Here is a 27781-nt window from a genome sequence, read left to right on the forward strand (position 1 = left end):
ACTCAGAGGAAAGACTGCCACCTACTGAGTATGTCTTCACTGCAGTTGACTTGAAGTATCACACTCAAGTTACTCCTCTTGAGTTAACCTAGCTCAAGTGAGAGCAGCTCCATTGCCAAATAACATTGAAGTTGCTGTGTCCACACTAGCTCCGCACTCACTTTTGTGTAGCTCTAAAACTTCTAGGGACGTATCTCATGGATCTTTTCACTGCAGTAAGATGAGCCACTCTGTGAATTCTTTCCCAGCGGACTGTGGGAGAAAGTCCTGTCTCAGCACACAGGGCGGGGAAATTGTGGGAAGGCACTGGAGGACTATCAGCACTTGAGTGAAGCGAGCCCACTGTGTTCAGCAATCATTCTAGGCCCAAGGTGCTTGAAAAAGATCCTCTTCGTTCAGTGACACAGTTTTGAATACCTCTGCCTGCCAGAATATGGCCTTCTGCAGCGCCCATAGCAGCTGACAAGTTGTGCTAACTCACATGTTTGCCTGTACGCCCTGGCAGGCCCTGAGCCAACTTGAGTCAAACGTGCCGTCACACTTGAGGTAAGAGTTGTATGTGGGCAAGACTTGAATTAGGGGCGACACTCAGATTATAACTTGAGTTAATTTTGCAATGAAGACATATCCTGAATCACCAACACCACTTTTGACAGCCCTTGGTATGATGATATGATAGTGAACTTTAAGCATGGGAAGCAAGTGATGTCCAAAAGGGATCTGGATTTTATTAGAATATCATATTTATTGGAACAAAACCAAAGAACGCCATAACTATTTTTAACATCAGCCTCCTGTTAGATGTTTTTCCGCTCAGTGGCTTGGTCCTCAAAAAGTTGAGAATTCAAGCTCCCTTTTCTCTCCCTGCTTAGCCATCTCTTAAGTCTGTAGTGTGTAGCCTTTCCTGGCATGCCTGCCTTGCTGGCCTTTTAAATACAAAACTAGAGACAAAACCAGCAGTCATTTTGCTTCTGACTTTTGAAGGCTGCACTTCCCTTGCTTCTTGTTGCTGGTATTTAGTTCCTCTGATGATGTTTTTCCTTTGCTTTTTCTTTGTCTCATTCCTAAGGCTTTTCCTAGAGCACTCCTGTCTTAGGTCATTACTTGGTTTGTGAAATCCAACAAGATCACTATTTGTACAGCCATAAAATCTATGAAAAAGCAGCTCATCAATTCAGAAAATCATCTGGGTGGTAACCCTACTGTCAGCCTATTTTTTTCCCTTCCACTTAGACATCAAACTGGCTGAAGAGGGCTCTGGGGAACAAGGCAGGCACCGAGAGCTGCTCCTCAGCAGACCCATCTGTGTCTTTCATCAGCTGGGCTCAGGGAATACCACTAACTGGTGAGGGAAAAATCTCTTTCGAGCTGATAGGCTAGCCATTTCCATCCTCCCATACTGAGGAGAGACAACCCAGTGGGGAGGTGATAATTTTAGAAGTGGCTAATGCAGTATATTGTTTTGCATTATATATGGGGTGGGGCAGGAGACATGACAAAATAAAAAGTAAATAGGCATAGGTAAAGTAAATTCACATTAGTAAACAGGGAAGAGTTGCAAAAATAACTAATGATGGTTATGTGGTGGGGCAACTGGGAATAGTATCTCTGCATGTATAATATCACTTTCCCCTATTTTTTGTCTTTGTAGACTGGGCAAGGGTTGTGTCTTTCTATAAGTACTAAAGTACCTACCACATTTTAGATGCTACTATAATATTAATTAGATGTATAGATGCACTGAACTCTACACTGCAACTTCACGGTGCCAAAACCCCTAGAAGAACATCAGTCACATCTGAAAACCACTGTGTATTGTGTTGGTTATCTCTTTGGAGCCTGTGGGTATATACACTCATGGCATCCTACACGTTGATTTGGCTGGCAGTCTGGAAAATGTCAGGGTTATAAAAGCTAAGCTCCCTTTGCTTTCCACAATTCTGGGTGATTTATTTGTCATTTTAAAGTATTGTTCAGTCTGAAAAGTGTGTCTGTAAAAACAGCGTCATAGGATTCTGTGTATGTCTCTCAGTTGTTCCAGGGCAAATTTCCTCAGTTTACTATACAGAGAATATTTTTGTACTTTGCAGCCCTGCAAACTCAGCGTGAGATCCGAGGGTTCAGCGGGTTCTTTCCTCCTCATGCATCATTAGTATATAAGATCCTGCATATACATCATTAGTATATAAGATCCTGCAAGCTAAATTCTTCACTTGCTTTCATCTGTGCAACCTTATCGTCTTCATTAGGGTTGTATGGCACAACTGAGGACGGAATTTGGCTCTGCAGTTAAAGCTTGGCCAACAATTCTGTGGAAGATGCAGAAACTACACTAGAAGACAGCTTCAGTTCCTATATCTGTACTTGCTCTGCAGGGGTATAAAACAATGAAAACTTATTCTTACCGCTAGATGAAATAATTCTCATTTTGAATACATGCAGGGAGCAGAATTGTTCAGTAAAACAGGGCCATTTTCCCCACAGTCACATTTGAATCGAACTGGACCTGTGCAATTTCCCCCCCTCAATTAGTTTGATAAAAGCACACAGAAATATTAGTGGTATAAAATAGATGGATCAGGAAGTTCTATTCACCCTATCTCATAGCATGAGAACAGAGGGACATTCAATGACATTGAAAGGTGACAAGTTCAGAACCAATACAAGGAAATACTTTCTCACACAATTCCCAGTTAGCCAGTGGAACGTGCTGCCACAAGATATAATTGAGACCAAGAGTTTAGCTGGATTCAAAAAGGGTTAAAACAGTAAATCTTACAAAATACGCAAGAATTGTGGGAACAATGTAAGGCCCCATACTTCAGGGCTAAATCCAACCTCTGATATTTGGGGTTATGGAGTAATTTTCCCAGGGACCAGGTTAATCCTATTCCTGTCTACTGTGAGATCTTACGCCTTGCCTGAAGAATCTGGTGCTGGTTACTGTCAGTGACAGGGTATTGGATCACTGGTCCGATCCTATCTTCCTAGGCAAAATGTCAAGTCGTACTGTATGTGCCCAAACCTATCCCCCATTGCAGTCCAGTGGGTGCTTCACACACACAGGAATTGCCAGGCTGGATCAGACCTGAGGTCCATCTAGTTCAGTATCTTGTCTCCACCACCTGGTGCTTCAGAAGAAGGAGTAAGAACCCTTCAGTAGGCAGATGTGGGACCATCTGCCCCGAACATGGGCCTCATCCTGAGCTCTAGAAGTCAGCGATGGGCCCAAACCCTGAAGTAGGAGGTTTAACATTTTTGTTGTCATTTGTTATGATCACACTGGATCTCCAGGTACATGTTCAATCAGTTTGAAATCTTATTAAGTTCTTGGTCTCAATGACTTCCTGTGGCAGTGTGTTCCACAGTGTAATCACACATTGTGTGAAAAAGTATTTCCTTTTTTCAATTTCCCACCTTTTAATTTAATTGACTGTCCCCTTGTTCTGGTGGTATGAGACACAGAGAACAGAAGTTCCTTGTCTACCTTCTCTAGACCATTCATTATTTTATATACTTCACTCAATGCAACAGAATGATTTATCTGCCTCAGAAATAAGGAGGAAGCTGAAAGAGGCTGATGGGCATTGAGGATGGTTCATTCCATTATTTTAATTAATGTTTAGGAGCCTTTTATGGTAGTACTAATAATTAATACTTGCTACTTGTCAGGACTTTTCAGTGGACAGTCTCAAAATGGTTTACAATATTGATTAAGCATTATTGTTCCCATTTTACAGACAGGGACTCTGAGGTACCACCCAGTTTACTATTGTGCCTGGCCTCCGTTTCCCTTGATCTTCCTTCCATGCTCACTATTTAACTTCTCCTGCCTTCTCTGCCCTGTTGCACAGGTGGAAGGGGAGGAGGGTGAGGCTGTTCAGAATCTGAATATGCTATGGCATTGCAAAGACAGAGGGTGGGATTTCCTGTCTGTCTTAGTTTGGATGAAGGCTAAATTGTTATTTCAAGGTGTCATTTTGTTTGCAATGAGAACAGACAGCTCTATTGCTTTCTTCACAATGTGTCCCTCCTTTAGCTAAAGGGGAGGGCATGCAGCAGCGGCTGCTGTGTTGCTGCAAGGGACTGCGCCTTAAGGGAGGAGAATACAACCACAGGAACAGACCTTTGGAGGAGGAGGTGGAGACATATCCGATTTAGAGGGGCGGGGTTGGAGGTGGGAGCAGGTGGCAAGTTGTTTATCTGCTCAGCTGTTGTGTGGCTTGAGAGAGACAGAAGCAGCTGGGAGAAGGAAGGAAGGAGCTCAAGGTCTATCAGTTTTTCTGCCTTACAGGTTTGTAACCGTTGCAAAACAACTAGAGAACAATTCACTTGGGACACAGGCCCCAGCCTTGGCAGTGTCCATTGAGGCATTCACCAGTATATTTTCCTGTAGGGGCCCTGGCAGAACCTTCCCCCTCTCCCCCCCCCCCCCCCCCGGAGACATGTCTGTGCCCATGTAGGATCTGTGGTATATGTATAGGGGGGCAGTGGCACTTGAGTCAGGCACTGGTATACGACTGTGCAAGTCCCCTGGAAACATCCACTGCTATGTGCCAGCAGGGGCCTTGGCAATGGTTTCTGGGGCATATATTGGTATCTGCTCATGCAAATACCCTGGAAATGTCTCCTGGAGTAGGACAGCTGGGCTCCTGGCAGTGTTTTTGACAGCATGCTTTATATGCCCATGTAAGTACCCTGGCATTATCTTTTGGGGCTTGCCAGCAGGGTCCCTTGTAGGTGCCTTCTTATTGGCTGAAGCCATGCCAATTGAAGCTTTCCAGCAGCGAAGCTTTCTTCTTCCAATAACAAAGAGCCAACGTGGGTATTATTATTGATCTATGTCATGTCTTAATGCTTTTAACAGTGAAGAAAAATACCATTATGAGGCTTAATTTGTTCAAATGGTTTCAGACAGGGTTAATATAACTCATCAATAAATGCCAGTTTTTATTATGTTTTAATTACAATGTAATTTCAACAGGCTAGGCTTGTTCTGGCTGCTCGGTGTATCTAGTGGTTTGTTGTTTTCTTTTAAGTGTATTTCCTGGAGCTTCAGTGATTAACATGCATAGCAACTGATACATTGCCAGAGAGCCTGATTGGCTCAGTGTACACAGGGATGTATCCCTGTTCCCTACAATCACTGTGCAAAGCCATCAGGGGTTTACATCCGTGAAATAAGTGGTAACTAATGCTAGGGTGGCTAAAACATGCCTTCAGGCCAAATTGCACTCATTGGAATTTCACTATGTTGTCCAAAGCTGCACTCTTCCTTCAGGCATTGGTGTGGCTCAAGGAGCCTGCAGGTTCCAACGTGCTATGGTCCAACTTCACCCAAGTAGCCTTGGGGCTGCTCTTGATTTGTTTTATGCAAATTAGCCACACCCCTCATTTTCCTAGCAAGTTTCCAATGTGGCCCTCATTTGGGCAGAATCTGAACGTTCCTAGACTGAAATCTTTGAACCTATTATGTCAGCCAGCTGGCTTGCCTGCTGCCCCTTATCAATAAACCTTGAAAAATGTTCACCTTGATGCTGTGAAGGAGAAAAGGAGAGTCTAGCAAGGCTATTGGTGGATGTTAGTCATCTCTCCTGAGCAAGGAATCCCAAAGACTCCAACAATCATTGGTCACTTGATCCTCCTTGTCTTGTCACCCTTCAGCATCCAAGAGTGAGGTCTGAATGTGCTTTACAAGATGCTCCTAAGAGCTTATTTCTGGTCCCTTTATGAACTTGCCCTGGCTACACTAACTTTCCACATCACCTTTCATTGCTTCTTTCCAGCAGTGAATCTTCACAAAAGAAAGGAGGGAAAGCAGCAACAAACGGCTGTCTTTCTTTAACACCACAAACCATCTCTCTCCTCCAGCTCCCTGCACCTTCAAGCAAAGCCAGATGAAGCTGCATCACTATCTGCATCAAGCATCCAGCCTTTCTCTCTCCCAGAGGGTAAATAGTACAGAGGAGTGGGAGAACTAGCTTATAAATTTCAGGCAAAAACAGGTATAAGTTCTGAGGAGGAATTGCATCCAGCTGTTTAAGGTAGCTTTTGCTGTGGAATCAAATATAGGATGATAACACACTGAAGAGAGAAGTCCCTGTGTAAAGTATAGCTACTGCCCTGTTGGCAGACGTAGTTATTTCATGGTTGTGCCACAGTTGTTTTGGTGTTACCTTCAGTCCCAGCTATACAGTCTACTATGCCATACTGGTTATAACATAGGCTGGTCACACCTATGCAGCTGAAACCAAACACTTGTCTGCTTGGACTATTTTTCTTATCAGTGGTAGGAATTTTTATTGCCAGTGCTAGTGGTGGGTGCACTAGTGTGGGCCTGGGGTCCTAACTACTGTCATCTCTTCCTGTTTTGAGCAGGATTAGCCAATTCCAAGATTTTAGTAGGAAATGGGGCAGATCTGAGTTGGGTTAGGTCCTGTCTACACAACAAGATGAAAGATCCACCAACATAGTTAATTTTATAGTATTGTTTGGACCTAAGTCTCTTCCTCTATTCCCTGCCTCATGCCCAGGACCAGGTTGCAGCTTATAGTAGGTAGAATTAAGGAAGAGAACTCCCCGACCTGTGCAGATATTTGGGGGGCAACAGTATGTCTAGCATAAGCTCTCGAGAGGATAACTGGTTGGGTTTTTTTGGGGTGTGTGTGAAGGTTAGACAGTGGGGGCAGGCACTGATGTGAAATGACTAATGGAAAAAATCCCCACATTGACAGAAGCTCACTGGGTTTTCTCCTTCCTTTAAAGTGAGAGAGTGAACCGGATGGGGATTCTTGGTAAGCCTGAGAGCATGAGGTACAACATGCAGTCTGTTACCCAGTTTGCTTTCTTTTTTTACCACCCAAGATTGGAGAGAGATGAGAGATGGGGGTGTGTGTGTGTGGGGGAAACAAATACTTGACTTGGGGCCCTGCTAATGTTTTCTAGGTGCCTTGCACAGAAACCTTGGAAACAGCCTGGAACCTGGTCCTATGCAGTGCGGAGCCCCTACTCTGAAGGGTGACATCAATTCCTGACAATTGAGGGCACTCAGGACCTTGCAGCACTGGCCCTTAGTGACTTGGTGTTACCATACAAAGGTTTTCTTTCCTTTGTCCTTTCAGTAACTGTAGCTAGAAGCCTGGGGTTATGGAAGCAAAGAACAGTTCTGGGGGGGGGCTGGAGGGAGATGACACAGTTCTTACTTAGGGTTACTTGAAAATGAAACCTCAGCTCAGCAGCCACACAGTGACAGAGAGCAGGGTTATTCAGACTGCTCCTGGCTAGCACCACTGACTCCTCTTGCTGATAAGCGGCTGAGCTCACAGAGCTAAGAGACTTGCTCTGCGACTGATTTGAATTTTAGCAAGTGCACTGGGAATAGCCCAAAGCTCCTTGTCTCAGACGGTGGTCACAGGAATTCACAGCTATTATATTTGGGAGCCAGGCAATGATTACAAATCAGTGGCTTCATTCCCTGTGTGATTAATTGTTAACCTGGGAGTATAGCTTTTTCCCTGGCTCTGCATTACCAGATTCCAATTCTTGTAACTGGGATTCTCTTTTTAAATGTCATCAGGTGGGTGTAGACGCAGCTCAGGATGGATGAAAAGGCAGCCTGAGGGTGAGTTTATGTGCATAGATGGAGCAAGTTGTAGGTGAACTTGCTGGGTCACAGGCTCAGATGCTCAGCTGCAAGCACAGGCCACAGCAGACATGCCTCTTCCTCCCTGCAGATCTCCCACTAACCACCTCATTTGTCCAGCCAGACAAAAGTATAGGTTATTTATCAGGCTGGTGGGGATGTTTTAGTCATTTCAAGTGTTGTGAGACAGTCAGTCCTTAATAACTGATAATACTTACACCCTTTGCATGTTCGGTGTGCTTTACACACAGTAACTAATCTTAGATCATAAGTTCTTTGGGGCAGGGAGTTTTTGTTCTGTGTCTGTACAGTGCCTACCACAATGGGGTCCTGGTCCATGACTGCAGCTGATAGGTACTATGGTTATACAAATAAATAATCATCATTTTCACAGTGCCCGGGTGAAGCAGCTAGGGAAGGATCATCCCCATTTTACAGATAAGGAAACTGGAGCAGAGAGGTTAAGTAACTTGCCCAAGGTCACACAGCGTGCCAGTGGCAGAGCCAGGACTAAACACCAATCTTCCAACTCTCAAACCACTATTCAGGGAGCATCTTTCCACTTTCATTGTGGATTAGCAAAACTGCTTTTAAAAAATGGGTTAGTAGGAACACATTACACAGACACGATTTGTGTATGCTTTGCCTTGATTTTCACATTGACCTGCAAACCATCAAAGTGTCCTAACATTTCTTTTGGGCTAGTGCAATTATGTTGTGTTGGAACATTGTCATGCTGAGCTGTGGCACAATGGGTTGATCCTGAAAGAGGAAGCTGGAGAAGAAAGATGAACTTTGCAGAATGGATTAATAAAATGAAAACTGGCTCTGTTGGGTTGGTGTGTGGAAATGAAATTGCATGAAGGGTACTTCACTGAGAATACCTGCCTGCTGCTAAAAGAATTGAAAGCTTTGTAAAAGTCCTCTTTCTCACTGTGCAACAGTGCACAAATGTGCCTTTAAAGTTGTATTATATAGCCACAAACCATGTTATCCACTGGTAATGTGGACAGGGCTTTAGTTTTCTCCAATGGGTCTTGGTTGAATGAGAGAAGTGAGGGAGTGGCAGAATTGGGGTTAGAGGTGGTTGTTTATGGAAAAGACCTCTTAGTTAATCTGTATTGATCCTCTGTATTGTACAAGTTTCCCTGTGTCATGCCTGGCTTTCCAAGGAGGCCTAAAATTAAGGCCCTGACATCTTGTTCATTGCTGTGGGCTTAAAATGGCTGTCATGTTTCTCTCCAGAGAGGGCTATGTTTTAATAGCAGGTGGAGTGACTTCTATATGGATAGTTGGTACAGCTTGGTTAATAAAGTGCTTTGGGATCCTTTTACATATGATATAAATGCAATCTCATTGTCCTTATTCCTGCTAGTGCAGGATTCTCAAACTTTTTCATAGTATGGACCACATTTTAATAGAGAGAGGATTTTGATGAGCACCTGTCCTCCCATTTATGATCTCACAGATCACCTCCCCTGGCATTTACATACAATCCTCGTGGCAACTACTGCAATTGCTTACCTAGAAAAGTCTTGTTAGGGAAGTATTTTATGCATTTTTAGCTTAAATGAAATTTAGCAGATGGGATGTAAGGATGAGCAAATGCTGTGTGAGCAGTTGGCTGTCTGAGAACCACCAGTCAGTGCTCTGTGGACTACTGTTTCTCCGTACATGTGTCTTGTCTAATTCCTTAGCTATCTGCACTGATGATGTCTCAACACTCTTCTCTTGGAGTCTGTCTCTAGTGCCCTATTTCTCTGTAAAGACATTTTTCTTAATGCCTTACCTGAATTTGGTTTTATGGTTCTAGCTGTAGGCTGTTGCTCTCTGCTTTACTGCTTTCAGATAATTGGAGTAATTCCCTTCCTTCATCTATATTGTTCCCTTGAAGGTATTTATAGACAGAGCTCTTGTCCCTGCTGAACTTTCTTTTCTAGTCTACATGCATTTCTCTTCCCTCCCCTCTCTCCGCATACACTCTATGCTCTGATCCTTGTATTGTTTTTAGGGAACTAATAGTTGCTATGGAGCACTGTGTGTCTCTCGTGTTCAGTGAAGGTGGTTATACTCTCCAGTCTCTTGAAACTGCCCCAGAGGAGAGACCATCTTAGTCTGTCCACACTAAAAAACATTCTGCCATGTTTAAGTTGGCCATCAAGCATGGATCCCTGATGCCCTCTATATATGCTCCCTCAGCTGGAGTTGAAAACAAGGGTCAGTCAAGGTTAACAGTTGTTGCAAGACAGTGCGGTAGATCCATTAAAAAACTACAGATAGGCCACCCCTTCATACCTCAGGTGTTGAACCTGTGCGCACCTATGAAAAACCATGTCACATTCGGCTGAGTGGAGTCAGAGAGGGAAGAGACAGGTCTGGCACCTGTTGTTGAATACAGTTGGAATTTTCAGAGGACGGCCACACTAATAGGGGTTTAAGCCCCAGGAACCTGATTCTGATCATGCTTAGTACCAATTAGTGCTGGCTGAAATCTTGCAATGTAAAGCATTATTAAAAAATGACATGTTTGGAGATTGTTTTTCGTTTTCAAGAACTGTTGATTTTTTTTTCATTTTTGGTGACATTTGTAATTTAAATAATTATCTAGATTGTTATTCTTTTTATGTACTGAAAACAGTCTTTGATAAACACCATTTCTAACATTTTTTTATTTAAAATGTTTACCCCTCCCCCCCAGGGGTCCATTTTGAACCACGCGAAGTGGAAACACCCTCAAAATTACAATAATTGTCATGATTTCTTGTTAGTGTGACCAGCTCTGATGCTAGTATACCTCAGAGTTACTCCTGATTTACATCTAGTTTGAGAGCAGAATTGGCCCTGTGTGCCAAATTCAGCTCTAGTAAAAATGGAATTATCTCAGGGATGACTTTGGCCCAGTTTGCTTATAGTCAATGTTGATTGGACAAAAACCATTAAAAGTGTGTTTAAATATGACTAGCTGATTTCTTGTCGAAAAAAGGTCTTTTAAATGGTGTTTGCAATGTAGTTGTTCCTGGTCTTCAATAGCCAGGCAAAACTGTGTTTAAACTGGCTTACCCTGAACTGCGTTACACATCTGCTGAGCTATTTTATTTCTGTGGCAGTTTGGGTGGGGCCTCACAGTAGGAAGCAGTGCAGTTTGTAAAATAGCCTGCACCCAAGCCTCTGCTGAGAGTACATTTGTCATCTATGTAAAACTGTCAGATTATGAGTGGGTGGCAGTTACACAGAGATGACAATGACTCCTCACGTGAGGGCAGTGAAGAGGTTAAAATTTAGCAGATGGGACAGAAGGATGAGGAAATGCTATGTGACCAGCTGGCTATCTGAGAACCCCCAGAGGTTAAAATCATAGAACACTCCTTTCCCCTGACCATATCCTATGTGGAGGATGTGTCGGAATGTTTCTGCTGCTCCCGGTCTCCATTTCCCATTCTCCATGCAGCTCTGGAATGTCCTCCTGCTAGCTCAGCCTGTTGTTACCTCAGCCCTCTTCACCTGGCTTTCTGCTCCTTACATTCCTTTAGTTTCTTTTTCTCATAACCTTTCCTGCCCCCCTTCCCTCCTTTTTAAAAAAAAATATATTCACAAAGTCCCTCGACGAGCCACAAGAATAGAAGTGAAACTGAAACAAGGAATTGGAACTATCTGTGTTGGCTTGGTTGATTTGTTCCTTGTTTTAATAGCTGCTTTGCTTTGTACCTATTTGTCTGAAGGAGCGGTGACTAGGACCTGCTATCTCGGTTGCTGTTGGATGATCTCTGGACGCAAGGAAGAGAAAATTGACAGTAAGAGTAAGTGGGTTTGTCTCACTGAGGCTGTTGTCTTTTTAAGATGCTTTTGCTATGCTGGGATCAGAACTGGCTGGCTCTAAAGCTGTATCTAACCCCTTCATCCCTGAGCTAAATTGTATAGGATATTCCATTTTGCTGCCAGCTATAGTGTGGGAGGGGAGTGTGATGGGGCAGCTGGCAGAAAGGGGGGAGTTGCAGCAGTGCGGGAGCTGGGAAGAGAACTGACACAGGAAATGTGTATGGGGACATAATACATGAGCCATAGGGAACTATCTTGCAGCCCTGAGTCCTTCTCAAGCCTGGATTGGTGTGATATGATAAGGGACCCTCCAGACTGGTGCCCATTGCTGGAAGATTGTATTCCAACAATGCTCTTTGGGGAGGGAGAGTCATTTTGCATGGGTCTGTCTTCTCTGACCTATGTATTCCTATCACTCACCACGTTCTCTCCCCTCTCTCTTTCCTGCCAGTTCTTATGGTGCCAGTAGTTGTGGTGCATGCTGTGGCCTATGGCATCCAGGCACTGGAGAGGCCTGACTCCTGGTGTGAAGGGAGTGTTAGTGCACTGACAGCTTGATGTGAAGTCCCCAGAACTACCCCTTTTAACAGCGAGAACGCATTTTGCTGTGGGATCAGCATGGTCTCTCCTGGACTGTCGAGTAACAGAACCTGAATGGTTCTGAAGTTCAGCATACTCTGTATGACAACAGACCTGTCTCCTTATCCCCCGCCGCCCACCCATACATACTCTGACCTACAGGCTGGTTCAGGAGCATGGTGCCCTGTCTTTGGTTGTCCCTTCGTCAGTCCATTAGGCATAGGGCTGGCTCAGAAGCATAATGTCCTGACCTCACACATCTCTGCTTCCAGGGCCAGTCCTTTGCCACAGACCCCCTTCCCATAGCACTGAGTAAGCTGGACAGTGTGATGTACTGTCAACCTGATCCAACAGTGATACACCCTCTCCTCGCAGGATCTTACTGCCTACTTGAATGGTTATGAGTCGAATGCGTTTCAAAACTGACTGATTCCTCCGAATACTTGGGAGTGAGGTGTTTCTCCTGATTCATCTCAGATTCTCCTACCCCTTCTGCAAGGGCCCTTCGCCAGGATGGCCTCGTATACATAATCCTGCCACTTTTTTGTTAAAGAGCCAATGCACCACCTTTGAGATGTCACCTTTTGACCTGCACTTACAGTTCTGATTGTTTTTTCCCCAGGTGTGTCCATGACATGAAGCCTCAGGCTGGTTGGCTTGTATTCCTTGTCCTAAGTCTGGTTCCTCTTTGCCTTCCCATCCCTTTGCGGGACTCCCTGATGGAGCAGGAGAATGTCCGCCGGACCGGCGGCAACCTGGTGCTGGGGAAGTGGGAAGAGCAGATCAATGAGTATCTAATAAGCCTCAAGGAGATGGAAGTGGCCGAGGCCCAGAAGACTGGATATTTCCCACCAAGCATGCACTTTTTCAGGGCCAAAGGCTTCATTGATCAAAGTGCAGTGTTCAGCATCTTGAAACGTATGCCAAAAGGTAGGGATTCTGGCCTGAGAGTTCTTGGTTGTCCCAATGCTTTCTGTGATAAAACAGGGACCAGGAGGGGAGCAAGAATCTGTCAGTGTGAAACCCCTGCTGCACCCAAACTAAAAGGACCTTATGACAGGTGCTGAGTAGAGCAACTTCAGATCCCTGAAGGAGCTCTATTCGGGCTGGCTCTTTTGGGCTGGGGGAAAGAAGGAATTACACTGGCCAGAGAGGGTTTCCAAACATGTGGGTATCCTGTATAACTGTACAGCATGGACCTTTCCATTCCCATTTACCTCACTTGGGAGGAGAAAGAAGACAAAATAAAATAATATGGGAAAAGACCCTGACCGCTGTGTAGCACACTCCAGCGCTGGGGGTGCTCATCCTTCTAATGCTTCCCAGGCCTGCGACTGACCTTGTATAACCAAACATGTTGCCATGTGGTGGTGTTAACGTGTCCTTATACAAGTAGCTGTTTACAGCATAGATTTATTAATGCGTTGGAGACTGTGTGTTTGTATGATCTATGGAATGTCTATATGAAAATAGAATTTCTGTTAGGGCCTTTCAGTTGAGACCTTAAAAACTGAGTTCTGATCCACACAGATGAGAAAGATCTCTGTTTGTAAGCGCAGGAATTTGCCTTATGGTCCTTGGCCAAAACTTCCCTTCCCTCCACTGTTGTGCAGCATGCTGTGTACAAGCTGGCTACTGCCTTTCACCTCAGAGGTGGCTGCATTACACCGTGTGGTGCATACATAGTGTGTAAAGTGCTTTGGGATGATTTAGGATGAAAGACACTATATGAGTGTATAATACATGCACAATGTCATCCTAAGCATTTGTTTTGCTAGCAGTCAGGAACATGTCAGCATTCTAAGAATTAGTCCTTAATAACTATAATATACTGAGTGGTTGGGAGAATATTTTTGACCATCTGAAATCTAAGCCATCCAGTCTAACCAGCAGGGAGTTAGCTATTGCTGACTCTCCGAATTGCTGTGACCTTGACAGTTCCATGTGGGAAGCAAGGAGTTAATGCATTTGTACATCTGAAGGCCTTGACTCTCAGCTGAGTGACTTCTCTCTACTGTTCCACTTCTCTCTCTGATGCAGTGAAAAGTATTTTAATTAGGCTTCCTTTTCTAGGTGAAGACAGAAGGCTTTCACTGTGAAACCTGAGAATACATGTCCCTCTTGTGCAATGCATTCTCCTTTCAGACTGATCTGTTCTAGATACCAGATCCCAGATTGGAACTTTCTTAGTCTGGCTATTGGGGTGAAAGGCAGAGCCTTGCTCTGGGGAAAATTTGTGGAGAGAACATTTATACAAAAGGTCAACTGCTTTGCTCCCACCATTCTGAATTGGTCCGTTTGTTTCTGTCTGAATAAGAGCTATCTCCCTAATCTGCTAGCTTGTCCCTGCGGTGATGTCAGACTCTGGGGTTTATGCCATCATGATTGGTTACCACAGAAATAACTGAGATGTCGAACTCACCATTATCCCTTCACTGCTGAATCAAATAGCAGGGAATTTGCGGTTTAAAAATATAAGTATCTTAGCTTTTTGAAAAAATGGTAAGGACAATATTTAACTCTTTTTGCTTTTACATCCCTTCCTCCAAAGGATCTTAAATCGCTTCCCAAGCATTAGTGAATCTCCTGTAGCTTCTTTACAGTATTTATAGTAAGTCCTTTGTGAAAGGGATTATGTCTCTATATTTGTACAGTGCCTAGCACATTGGGGCCCCAATCAAGAGTGGGGGGCCTCTGACCATTATGGTAATACAAATATTAAATTGTAATATTAACCCCAGACTGCGTATAGGAGACTTACGCACAGACAGTGTCTAAATTTTGGGGACCCAACTTTAGATTGCTGAGGCCTGCTTTTTCAAAGGTGCTAATAGTTCTATTTAAGTCAGGAACTTTGGTTGCTCAGCACCTTGAAAGTCAGGCCATTTAAAATTGGACATGCAAAATCAGAGAGTGCTTTTGAAACTTTGGCCTTACGTGACTTGTCCAAAGTCACACACAAAAACGTGTAGCAGAGCCTAGGATAGATCCCAGATCTCCTGACCTGCAGCCTCGCATTCTAACAACTAAGTCATGTTTTCTTTAAGTCAAATACTCTAATAATGTAACTATTGTGTTTATAAAGTGCCTCTTGACATGCAAGGAGTTCAGGGTAATCCACAGTCAATTAAACTGCTGTGATATGCAAATTAATATATCAAAAAAGTCCAGATCCCACAGCATCTTTTAAAAAGGGAGGTTTTACACAAGAGCTAACATTTTAAAAAATCTCGAGAAAAGGAGAGTTCTAGGATGATATTTGACAATGCAGAGGGATGGTCTGAATGAGAAGAATGAGTTTCACAGTCCATGGACTGTCGCAGTAAAAGCTCTGTCAGCTGCCAATCTACTGCAGGATAGTGGTGCATCTCAAGGCAGGTGGTGATGGCCAGCAGCAGATAAGGTGTAAATTTTAGTCAGGGTAATTAGCCATTGGAACAATTTACTAAGGATCTTGGTGGATTTTCCATCACTGACCATTTTTAAATCAGGATTGAATGTTTTTCTAAAAGATCTGCTCTAGGAATTCGTTTTGGGGAAGTTCTGTGGCCTGTGTTGTACAGGAGGTCAGACTAGATTATCACAATGGTTGCTTCTGGCCTTGAAATCTATGAATACAAGACAGAAGTGTGTGTGTGTGTGTGTGTGTGTGTGCGCGTGTGTGTTTGATTAAGTAGTAGAGATGAATAGAGCTCTGTGTTCTGAGCTCAGAATTCCCCAACATGTCAGTATCTGAGGTTTTGTTCTGGCCCACTGTAAAAATAGGGGCTAGATGAAAAAAATCACATCTGGAGCCAAACTGCTTAGATCTAGGGATTTGGTTCAGGTCTGTCTGTTAAATAGTATGTGTTGTAAAGTGCTGCTTAGTGTGAAAGTTCCTCTTTAAATCAGTGGGGTGTGAGCCAGCTCTCTCATGGTGAAGTGTGTCTGAAAGACCTTTAATAACTCAGTGGATTTTCCATCCCAGTGGAGAAGTAGAGCGTAGAACTCCCTATTGATTCCCCCCTCCCCTCAAACTGAGCCATCATGCTCTGCTTGCCCTGTGTTTGATGTGGAATGTGCCATCTGTGTCTCACATTGGGGGAGGCAGGGCAGGTTTGCAGTCTTGCTGCTGTGAGGGCTGCTCATGACTGTATCTATGAGACCCTCCAGGCATGCCTGCATGGGTGGATTTAATTGTCGTCACGTTGACCCTCCTTCCCCTTCACTTCAGCAGCCCTTTCTTGTTATGTTTGCCCTTTCCCCCACAGGTGCTGTCTTACACCTGCATGACTATGCAATATTGAGCGTGGACTGGTTGGTGCACAATGCCACCTACCTACCTGACTGCTACATCTGCTTCACCCATGTGGGTACTGTTCAGTTTAGATTTTCCAAGCCTCACCCTCCCAGCCCAGTGCCGCCGGACTGCTCAGAGTGGGTGTTGCTAGAGACTTACCGGAAGCAGCTGCGCAACATCAGTGAGTTTGATAACAGGTGTGTGAGCAATGGTCTGAGGCACTCTGGAGTTTTATAGCACTATTATTCATTGCTTGCTGGTTATTTGCTAACAGGACACATGTCTTGCAAGGTCACTCTGGCCCATCGTCCTCCTGGGGTGGCTGCTCTGGAAACTGGACTCTCAATTTAAAATCGCATCACACACACACACACACACTGTAACAAGCATGTTATGGTTACACACACACACACACTGTAACAAGCATGTTATGGTTGCAAAGTCAAACACGCACAAGTTAGGGAATGCACTGTATATCCTACGTACTGAATGAGGCAGGTTTCCTGTGGAAAAAATAGTATGTGATCCTCTAATGAAAGACTTTCCCATAATGCATGTGCACAGGCAAGCTTAATTCTGGCTTTTCCTAACTTTTGAGTGCTTGACTGTCCAATCTTAATGGTCTTTCAATGTAGGGTTTTTCAAAATGTAATATACACAAATATTTAAACAGAGACTGTTTGCTCCTTAGGGCACTGGTCACTTATCAGCTGGAAGATACCTTGGAATGGAGCATTAATGATTTGGGAGACTGTTCAGATTGAGGAGCTACCAAGCATTAAAGTGCCAGTTAGTGCAGCTCCCCTTCCTTTGCTAAAAGCAGAGGGAGAGTTCTGCCTTCTGTTGGGCTAGAGAGTGCTGGTTCCCCAGAGCATTCCCCTCCTCCTCAGCGGGTGAGGTGAGAAGTCAGCCGGCTGAGGAAATTGGAAATGGGGTCAGAAGGAGAAGCTGGCGCCTGTGGCTGAGGAGTTTCTAGGGCTCCCAGCCTTGCTTGTCAGTAGGCTGAGAAGCAGCAGCACCTCATGGGAGAAGCAGATGTTTGCCGGCAGCAAGTCCCGTCTCCATCAGCTTCTTCTAGAGGAAAGACTGTTCCCCTGCTGGCTTCCCACCCCTTCCAAGGGAGAGTGGGGAAAAGGGAGACCATGACACCAGCTCCCTTCTGCCTCTCCAGAAGAGAGGGAGAGAAATAATAGACAAGAGGGATTTTGCATCAAATCTCCTTTTGAAATATCTGAACAAAGGCGGTTGCCCTGGATGTTTCAGGGTGTTCTGAGGAACATCCCTCAAGCCCCCCATTCTGTTTTATTTTACAGAATACAGCCTCTCCCTCCTGGTCTAATCAAGAGAACCCCATTTATAGGAATAAGGGTGGGAGAGCATGAGGGAAGTGTCTCTGCAGAGGACCCCACACCGCATGCTTGGCTGTGCTGGCTAGCGGTCTGCTTGAGACATGAACTTATTTCAGACACACTTCTTATCACCATTCAGTGTCCCTTTATCTTTTATTTTACAGTAATACCTAAAGGCCCCAACTGAGTTAAGGGACCCGTTGTGTTAGGTAATGTACAGACTCATAGCCCTGGTCTACACTAGGAATTTACATTGGTATAGCTTCATCTCTCAGGGGTGGGAAAAATCCAGGCCCCTGAGAGATGTAGTCTTACTGACCTAACCCCCAGTGTAAACAGCACTAGGTCAACAGAAGAATTCTTCCATTGCCCTAGCTACTGTCTCTCAGGGAGGTGGATTTCCTACGTTGACAGGCGAACGCCTCCTGTCGGTGTAGCCAGTGTCTACACTGGAGCGCTGCAGCTGTAGTATTTTAAGTGTAGACAAGCCCATAATAAGAGACAGTCCCTGCCCCAAAGAAGCAATCTAAATACACAAGAGAAAAGGGGTTGAGGGGATGGAAACAGGCATAGGGAGGTGAAGTGACTTGTGCAGTTCTCCCAGCAGCAGAGGCAGGAATAGAAGCCAGGTCTTCTGAAACTCAGCACCCAGGTTTATCCACTGGACTGTGTTGCCTCTCACTGCATTTAACGTGTCCATCACCACAAGATGATGTAATGCAATGTCCCCACATAAAGTCCAGGCACATGATCACAACCACCATACTGAAGAGCTCCTCCTCCTATTTTGATCTCTTCCCTGGGTGCTAATCTGGGGGTTGGGGAGGGGTTCTGGCAAGGGAGGAGTTGGTCTCTTGCCAGGAATGAGCCCTAATCTGCTATGCCTCTCGGTTTCTGGAAACACTCCCAGTCCCTTGAACATGTGCCCCACAAGTAACCTCCCTTCCTTCTGTTTGCCCCTGAGCATCGACAGGCTGAGGGAAAAAAGATGTTGGGGTGGGTGGGAACTGATGGTTAGTTGGGTGCTTGCAAGTATGTGTCAAGGGCATATGGCATCTGGGGAAGGTCCAGGCTCTCTTATGTACAGAATGGGGAGGATCAGCAAGCGTGAGGGGAAGGGTGAAAGTGTTTTCCAGGGGCTGTACCCGCTTCCACTAGTTTTCAATGTGGAAGTGGAATGAAGGACTGGAAACAGACAAACCAAACAATCCCTACAATCAAACTGTTTATTTTCAAGTTTAAAAGAGGTGTGGGGAAGTTCGGTTACTACAACAGCCTTCCTTCCAAAAAATACAGTGTGGTTATGAAGATATGACCACTTCCTAAAGGTAGGGACGTCATTTGCTATGGGAGAAGAAAGGCAGTTGTCCCCACACCAACTTTTCATAGGTGTACATCCTATACACCTCTCCCTCCACCATTACAGGATATGATATAGTCACATATAATGTTCTGTATGCTGACACACAAGTTTGCCTCCCCCTCCAGACTATTTCTGAAATGATGCCCCTGCTTAAGAGTGATCTGCAAAGTAAAAGGGACCCGTCTTTATATTTTTTTGCTGCTTTATAATGTAGAGAGACCCTGGAACAGTGTGTGTTATTTCCCGTCCCCCGTTCTTTTTTCTGTTTGTTTTTCATATTAGAAATTCAGGTCTTGTCTGACCTGACCCTAGAGTACTCTGTGGGGGCTGGAGAGCTAGTGAAGTGGTGATATGCAAGAGACTGAATGCCGAGCAGCAGAGGGGGGAAGAGATTCGTGGTCAGGGAGTTTAAAAACATTTAAAAAAATCCTCCACTATTTAATTCCAATGATTAACACTTTGGAAGGACTTTTTTGTTAAATATTCAATACCTCTGACGCTGCGTGAGTGCTCACAATAAACATGCTCGGAGACACTCAAGAAAGCAAAGCTGACATTGCTGATATTCATAAGGTGAAAGAGCTCTGAGGCCAGAGCCCAGGATATCTAAAAGATTGGCTAAAGCTCCAAGATGTAGACTCCACTCCTTGAGCACAATGGAACTTTCTGCCATAAGGGTAAAGTTTATCAGTGTAGGAGATATAGCTTTCTTGGGTGCTGGTCTCAGGCAATGGAACAAATTTCCATGGGACTCAAGGACCATCACAAACCTCACCGCCTTCTGCTCCAGGTGCAGGGTGCATTTCTTCAGCCTACTTTCTTTAACAGAAACTCAGAGCAGAGTGTATGTTACCAAACCAAAACTCCATTGCACTTGCAGTTCTCCCCTTAGAAAGAGGATGAGAGAGAAAATGAACCACATGTGATAGATGTCAGTCATGTTGCTTAATACATCACTGGAAGGTGCTCAGATACTATGGTGATGAATGCAACGTAGGGACCCATATAGAATAGAAAACAAGCAAACAAACCTTTCAGGCCTTCATTCTATACCATAAAGAAGCAAAGTAGACTCCTGTAATTTTGCCCCCTTGTGCCTACCATTGCAATAGCTTTGTTCTGTACATGGTCACACATGATCCAAGCAGGGTCTTTCTAGCTGAATCCAACCACTGACTTGCGCTTTTTTCCCTAGAGAATCAGCAAACCCCAGATTTGTCTGTGTAGGTTATTCGTGGCAAAGAGTTTGATCCCTTAAAGGAGTAGCATGTTATCAAGGATGGATTGCTATATCCTCACAGTTATACATATGAATAATTAGTCTTAAGGGAAGGGGGATTTGTAAGAAATGTAGCAATTAATTTTTTTAGGAGGGGTGTTGGTGGCTTATTACTAGTTCTAACACAAGAGCACAGGCTACGTAGACACAACAGGTTATATATAAAAGAATCTGTGTAAGGGGCCACTCTTTCTCCCCTATATACATGGGAAAAAGAGCACTACACATATTTATTGAAGAAGTCTGTGCCAGGAAAATCTATGGAAAAATTACTTTGATAAATAACTGCTTATTGGTCCTTATCTAGAGGTAAACTATGCACATGAATAGACTCACATGGTCCTTTGACCCATCTTGAGGTTCTTCTTCAGTGTTCTACACCTGATAGGGACAAACTCCAGGCTCACCCTCCAGGCAGGTGTTCTCAGCTGACCTTCTGCAGTTTGAGAATAACTTCCCTTGAGCCAGTATCTGGGGGAGTTTGCTTAAACTGGAACTCTGCATCAGTTTTCCTAGGGGCTTGCTATGCAGTCCAGGTTCTTCCCACACAAAATCTTTCCATCCTCCCCCGCTGAGCAGGAGCACGCCCTCTCTACTTAAGGCCAGTCTCCAGTTGAACTCAGTCAGATAAGCTTGTGAAAAGATGCCTCTGGTGCTTGCATTCCTGGTTTCTAGGGTGATGCTCCACTGTCACCACTCAGTGCTCCCCAGAACATGGCTGACATGCGGAATGCCATTGCATGCAGTAATACGGAATATTTCATATATTCCTCCCCGGTTAAGGTGCAGTTCCTTTCCATTTATTTTCTTGTTTCCTGAACAGGATCTTGTGTTGCCTGATGTTGTGTATTAATGGAACAAAGGCCCTGTTGTCCAAGAGGACAGAGCTAAAGTTGTTGTGGAAACCTTAACTGTGAATTTCCTGACTCTTGTGCATTTAAAATCTCATCCTTAAGGTGGCACGAATGTCACTTGTATATAATTTTACTTTAAAAAATAAAAACAACCCCCCACATGAATAAAAGTGAGGAAGAATTGCAACCAGAACCACAAGAAGGGTGCTCCTTAAGTGACTAAAAAAGCAGCCAGTGCACAAGATGCCTGGTGAACAGATTCCACTTTACGGTCACCCCTTTGAAGTTTCCTGTTCCACCTTCTGACCAGGCCCAGCACTGCTTGTTTATGAGGTTAGACAAGATCACATCGTATAGCAATAGGACAGTAACTTTTAATTCTAGACACTGACGCCTCTTGGAACAAGATAATAAGAGCGTGAATCATATCTAACTCTTCTATATAACATAGCAGAGCACTATCGCTAAGCCACCAGGGAAGACATCACACATTAAATAGCATTAAAGAGCAGTCACAGTTATCAAAGAGAGGCAACAAGCCATGAAAGTATTCTCTGGTGATCTTCCATCCAAATACTAGCCAGGCTCGAACCTGTTTAGCTTCTAATATTAGATAAAATCAGACCTACTCAGACTGATAAGACTGTCAGCTTTTAAGCATCCAGCTATTTCCTCCTTGGTTGCAACTAACTGTAACTCCTACAATTTTTCCATCCCCAAATGAACCTGTTCACCAGTTGTATTGCTATTTTGATTTTACACCTCCAGCTTGAACATTTGATACACTAATTTTCAGGTGGCAAGCTTGAAAAGTTAAGAGAGTTACTGCCATTGGAAAAGTGACCACCCTGAGTCCAGGATTGGAGCTGTTTAGAGGATAAATATTACTGCAGTGTAAATTCAAACAGAATTGCCTGCAGCTGCTCATGGTAATTGCAAGATAATCAAGTTCTTTCTATTTCCACCAAACTCCCCTTGTTACTACTACTTGGTGCCCTCTATGCTTTGGTGAGGAAATGTATGTTCAGGCAAGTTCTGTAAAGTAAACAGAATACCATCCCAGTAAGAAACATGCAGGAACTGAGTCATGCCAGTTGGTTCCCAGGTGGCAAATCTGAAAAATCGAATCCATTGCTGAAGTTGGCAAATTATGAGTTTTGGATTGGTATAATGGAGTAGCCAGATTGGTTCAGTAGGACTAAAGATGTTTTTTTTTTTTTTTTTGATAGATAACCATTTTATTCGGTAGATTCCTTAATGTCAGAAAGGCACTAAAGTGTGACTTTTTGAAAGTAACTTGCTTAGTAAGGGTGTGATATTGAAACAATGCTGCCCCCTAGTGACTAGAGGGTGTTACCCTCTTGGAGGTGGTAAAGAGTCCCAGTCATTGTAATTAAGGTGATGGGGATGGTTACATTTGCAAGATTAGGTTGGTTTCAGAGTAACAGCCGTGTTAGTCTGTATTCGTAAAAAGAAAAAAGAAAAGGAGTACTTGTGGCACCTTAGAGACTAACCAGTTTATTTGAGCATGAGCTTTCGTGAGCTACAGCTCATTTCATCGGATGCATAGCATATCGTGGAAACTGCAGAAGACATTATATACACACAGAGACCATGAAACAAAACTTCCTCCCACCCCACTGTCCTGCTGCTAACAGCTTATCTAAAGTGATCATCAAGTGATCATCAAGGAAGGCCATTTCCAGCACAAATCAAGGTTTTCTCACTCTTCCCCCCCCCCCCCCACAGTCACACATACAAACTCACTCTCCTGCTGGTAATAGCCCATCCCTCTTTGAAACCTCTCTTTATAATGCGCATGATAATCAAGGTGGGTCATTTCCAGCACTAATCCAGGTTTTCTCACCCCCCCCACACACACACACCCCCCCTCCAAAAACCACACACACAAACTCACTCTCCTGCTGGCAATAGCTCATCTTACAATGTGCACAGCAATAATCCAAGTTTAACCAGAACGTCTTGGGGGGGGGGGGGGGGGGTTTGTAGGAAAAAAACAAGGGGAGATAGGCTACCTTGCATAATGACTTAGCCACTCCCAGTCTCTATTCAAGCCCAAATTAATAGTATCCAATTTGCAAATGAATTCCAATTCAGCAGTTTCTCGCTGGAGTCTGGATTTGAAGTTTTTTTGCTGTAAGATAGCGACCCTCATGTCTGTGATTGCGTGACCAGAGAGATTGAAGTGTTCTCCGACTGGTTTATGAATGTTATAATTCTTAACATCTGATTTGTGTCCATTTATTCTTTTACGTAGAGACTGTCCAGTTTGACCAATGTACATGGCAGAGGGGCATTGCTGGCACATGATGGCATATATCACATTGGTGGATGTGCAGGTGAACGAGCCTCTGATAGTGTGGCTGATGTTGTTAGGCCCTGTGATGGTGTTCTCTGAATAGATATGTGGGCACAGTTGGCAACGGGCTTTGTTGCAAGGATAGGTTCCTGGGTTAGTGGTTCTGTTGTGTGGTATGTGGTTGTTGGTGAGTATTCGCTTCAGGTTGGGGGGCTGTCTGTAGGCAAGGACTGGCCTTTCTCCCAAGATTTGTGAGAGTGTTGGGTCATCCTTCAGGATAGGTTGTAGATCCTTAATAATGCGTTGGAGGGGTTTTAGTTGGGGGCTGAAGGTGACGGCTAGTGGCGTTCTGTTATTTTCTTTGTTAGGCCTGTCCTGTAGTAGGTGACTTCTGGGAACTCTTCTGGCTCTGTCAATCTGTTTCTTCACTTCCGCAGGTGGGTATTGTAGTTGTAAGAATGCTTGATAGAGATCTTGTAGGTGTTTGTCTCTGTCTGAGGGGTTGGAGCAAATGCGGTTGTATCGCAGAGCTTGGCTGTAGACGATGGATCGTGTGGTGTGGGCAGGGTGAAAGCTGGAGGCATGTAGGTAGGAATAGCGGTCAACTGGACAGTCTCTACGTAAAAGAATAAATGGACACAAATCAGATGTTAAGAATTATAACATTCATAAACCAGTCGGAGAACACTTCAATCTCTCTGGTCACGCAATCACAGACATGAGGGTCGCTATCTTACAGCAAAAAAACTTCAAATCCAGACTCCAGCGAGAAACTGCTGAATTGGAATTCATTTGCAAATTGGATACTATTAATTTGGGCTTGAATAGAGACTGGGAGTGGCTAAGTCATTATGCAAGGTAGCCTATCTCCCCTTGTTTTTTTCCTACAAACCCCCCCCCCCCCAAGACGTTCTGGTTAAACTTGGATTATTGCTGTGCACATTGTAAGATGAGCTATTGCCAGCAGGAGAGTGAGTTTGTGTGTGTGGTTTTTGGAGGGGGGGGGTGTGGGGGGGGGGGTGAGAAAACCTGGATTAGTGCTGGAAGTGACCCACCTTGATTATCATGCGCATTATAAAGAGAGGTTTCAAAGAGGGATGGGCTATTACCAGCAGGAGAGTGAGTTTGTATGTGTGTCTGTGTGTGTGTGTGGGGGGGGAAGAGTGAGAAAACCTTGATTTGTGCTGGAAATGGCCTTCCTTGATGATCACTTGATGATCACTTTAGATAAGCTGTTAGCAGCAGGACAGTGGGGTGGGAGGAAGTTTTGTTTCATGGTCTCTGTGTGTATATAATGTCTTCTGCAGTTTCCACGATATGCTATGCATCCGATGAAGTGAGCTGTAGCTCACGAAAGCTCATGCTCAAATAAACTGGTTAGTCTCTAAGGTGCCACAAGTACTCCTTTTCTTTTTTCTTTTTAAGATTAGGTTGTTAACCCTATGTCAGCCACATTCTAATTTGGGAGGCAGAAGGCAATTACTTTAAAATAATCCCCTATGTAGTTTAAATTGGAAAGTATTTGTATTGTGATAATGCCTAGAGGCTCCAGTCAGGAAGTGGGCCCCCATTGGGTGAGACACTATTCTTCATGTTCCTTCCTTTCCCTTCCCCTCCAGTATGTGACCTAAAACACACTAGGTAGTGCTGCTGATGCAGAAAAGCTCCCCCACTCCACCTCTGAGGTGGCTGTGGATGGCGGATCCCCATATGCATACAGCTTGGCCTTTGGTGGGAAGGCCCATATCTAAATAGAAGGGATTATATTGTTCTGTGACTCCTGGCTACAGAACTGCCAGCTCATCTTGTGTACACTCCGAAATCCAGCTGTCCTATTTCTCTTTCTGTAGTTTGCTGAAGAACATGACCCTGGTGACTGACAACCCTGAGCTGACATACCCAACACAGGCTTTCATTTGGAGAAGATTTGAAAATGTCTTTTTCACTGCTTCTGGCCTTATCTGCTATGCACCTGTGTTCAAGGCCTATTTCTATCAAGGGCTGTTGGAGCTCTATGAGGATAACATACAGTATGTCGAGATAAGAGCTATACTGCCACCGGTACGCACTTTATGGCTTCTCTGATATTATTTTAAAACCTTGTTTCTCTAACTTTTCTCCAGCCCTGTCTTGTATTTGGATTCAGACCCTTGCACAGCTGACCATATGGGGGTGGAAAATCTGCTTCTATTTGAAAGCTCTTTGCTGGGAACTTGGTATGACAGTCTCCTCAGGGAACCCAGAACCGTAAACCACTGTGTCACCCTTTGGCTCAGTAAGTGAGAGCTTGGCTGCTGCTAAAGTGTGTGGTCAGCTCCCTGACACTCCAGTCTATTTGCCGTGCCAGCAAACTCCTTGAGACTCGCCAGTCAAAACGTTGCCTTGCAGGTAACAACCAATGAACCCCAGTTCCCGAGTTCCCCCAGAGACGTCTCTCTGCAGTGTCCAGTCTTTCTCCCTGGACACTCACAGAAGGTATTATGGTTGCTGCCTCCAAAGAGAGGGAGCACACACCAGCCTGGTAGATTAGCAGAAGACTCATGATTTACTTCAATACAACAGCACAAACACAGTCTATAGTAAAACTAAGAATAAGTTTAGTAACAAAGATCAGAGATTTAAGTGGCACCAGGCAGAAGAAAAGAGATGGAAAAGGGTTACAAACAAAACAAAAATAACATGCTTTCTAGTGCCTAAAACTTAATTCTAACAAGCTATATCTTTGCCTAAAACAGTTCCTCGTTTACAGCTAGCCACCAGCAGCTCCTGCCTCCCTCACCAAGAGGATCCACCATTCACAGGCTCAGAGTTTGCTGTTCCCTATGTTTCCTAAGTGATGAATCACTAGAATGTCCCTTTTTGCTCCCTTTATAGCTCCCAAAGTCTATTGTCTTCGTCTTAAGAACCACAAAGACTTCCTGGGGGTGCAGACTCTGTCCCCCGGTGTGTTTACTAAGCTGTTTCCTGTGCTGCTTGTTAGCTTGATTGCTTTATTTATCTTATATGTAAATGTACTTTAATGTCTATGGCTTACAAAGCTTGGCCCAGACAGGTAAATACACATTCCTTTGTCTAAGGCAGGCTTGTTTATCAAGGCTATCCTCAAAATATATTTTAGGAACATTCTTTCCAGCATAGATACATAGCTCTTTGTACACCACCCCTGCAAACATCACACAATGATCTGACTAGTGTATAACCAGCTTTCATAAAAGACCTTACTCAATGCACTTTTATAGTACAATGAATGAACTGATTGTATATACTATTAATCACTTACTCTCTGAGGTTCAGACCCCTGTTCAGACCCTGGGGTATCTGGACTGTGATTGTCACACTTGGTTGTTCAGGGGTATGAAATGGATGATGCTCTGTGTATTCTGCAGTTGGAGGGCCATGGAATTTGCTGTGGTTTCCATCCCTTGCTGCAGAACTGTGCTCCAAAATCTGACCTGTTTGTTTTTTTGTTTCTAGTCTTCATTGCTGTGACTATAAGCTTAGGAACACAAACTGATGCAGTGTTCTCTCCAGAATGTATAAACAGCCTGAAACAATAGCTCTGAAAGTTGTGAACGTCTCCTTTCTTTTCAATTAACACTGGAACCTAAGGATAATAATGTTGATATTTAAACTGTCATTTTTTTTCACTGATTATCACCTATAACCAGTATAATTGTCCCATAATCCCAAACTGCCTTGGATGCCTTCCCAGGTGCCAAAAGCCCTGACTGCCCCCTGCTCAGCTGATGAAATCTTCAGCTTCACCTTGACAACTTTGCAGTGTGGCCACATGTTGTGAATACTGTAATCTGCACCACATTGAAAACATGGGAACATTATGAAACAAATACAATTTAATATCAAAATAAATAACAGAGGCAACCATTCCTTGTCACATTTAATACAATAAAACCCTCCACTTAAAAAAGAAAAGTTAATGAAACTGCTGTGTAATTTCCAATTGGTCGCATCAGAAGGACAGAGAATCCAGGGGCCTTGCAACAGAATGTAGGCACAGCTTGCCCCTGAATACATAGAGCCTTGTGAATGGGCTAACCTTTTTTAGCATGTAGGTTTCTAGTCTCACTCCAGACGACATTGGCATTGACTATAAATCATTGCTATCTAATGGACTACATGAAATGGGTGGTGGTCTCAGTTCAGCTCGAACAGTAGGTGTCTGTATCACACACACCATGACTGCAATTGGTTTTAAGTAATGCCCTCAGTGGCATCTGCTTTAGTAGTGAGGCAGGTGCTGTTGTGAATACAGAGACTGAGCCACCTTCCCACTTGTCGA

At 44.1% G+C, this 27781-nt stretch overlaps 1 protein-coding gene across 1 annotated transcript in view; it reads left to right on the forward strand.

Moving 5' to 3' along the window:
* Positions 1-4185: 4185 nt before the first annotated feature.
* The window catches only part of ADA2 (adenosine deaminase 2), a 32560-nt gene continuing 8964 nt past the window's right edge, over positions 4186-27781 (forward strand). Inside the window, exons 1-5 of the mRNA XM_074938803.1 lie at positions 4186-4294; positions 11362-11439; positions 12660-12967; positions 16288-16513; positions 25332-25542. Of these exons, the coding sequence (XP_074794904.1) occupies positions 12673-12967; positions 16288-16513; positions 25332-25542 (732 nt within the window). The 5' untranslated portion in view covers positions 4186-4294; positions 11362-11439; positions 12660-12672. The remainder of the gene's footprint in view (positions 4295-11361; positions 11440-12659; positions 12968-16287; positions 16514-25331; positions 25543-27781) is intronic.

Source organism: Natator depressus, chromosome 1 (assembly GCF_965152275.1).
Source record: "Natator depressus isolate rNatDep1 chromosome 1, rNatDep2.hap1, whole genome shotgun sequence".
Taxonomy (NCBI): Eukaryota; Metazoa; Chordata; order Testudines; family Cheloniidae; genus Natator; species Natator depressus.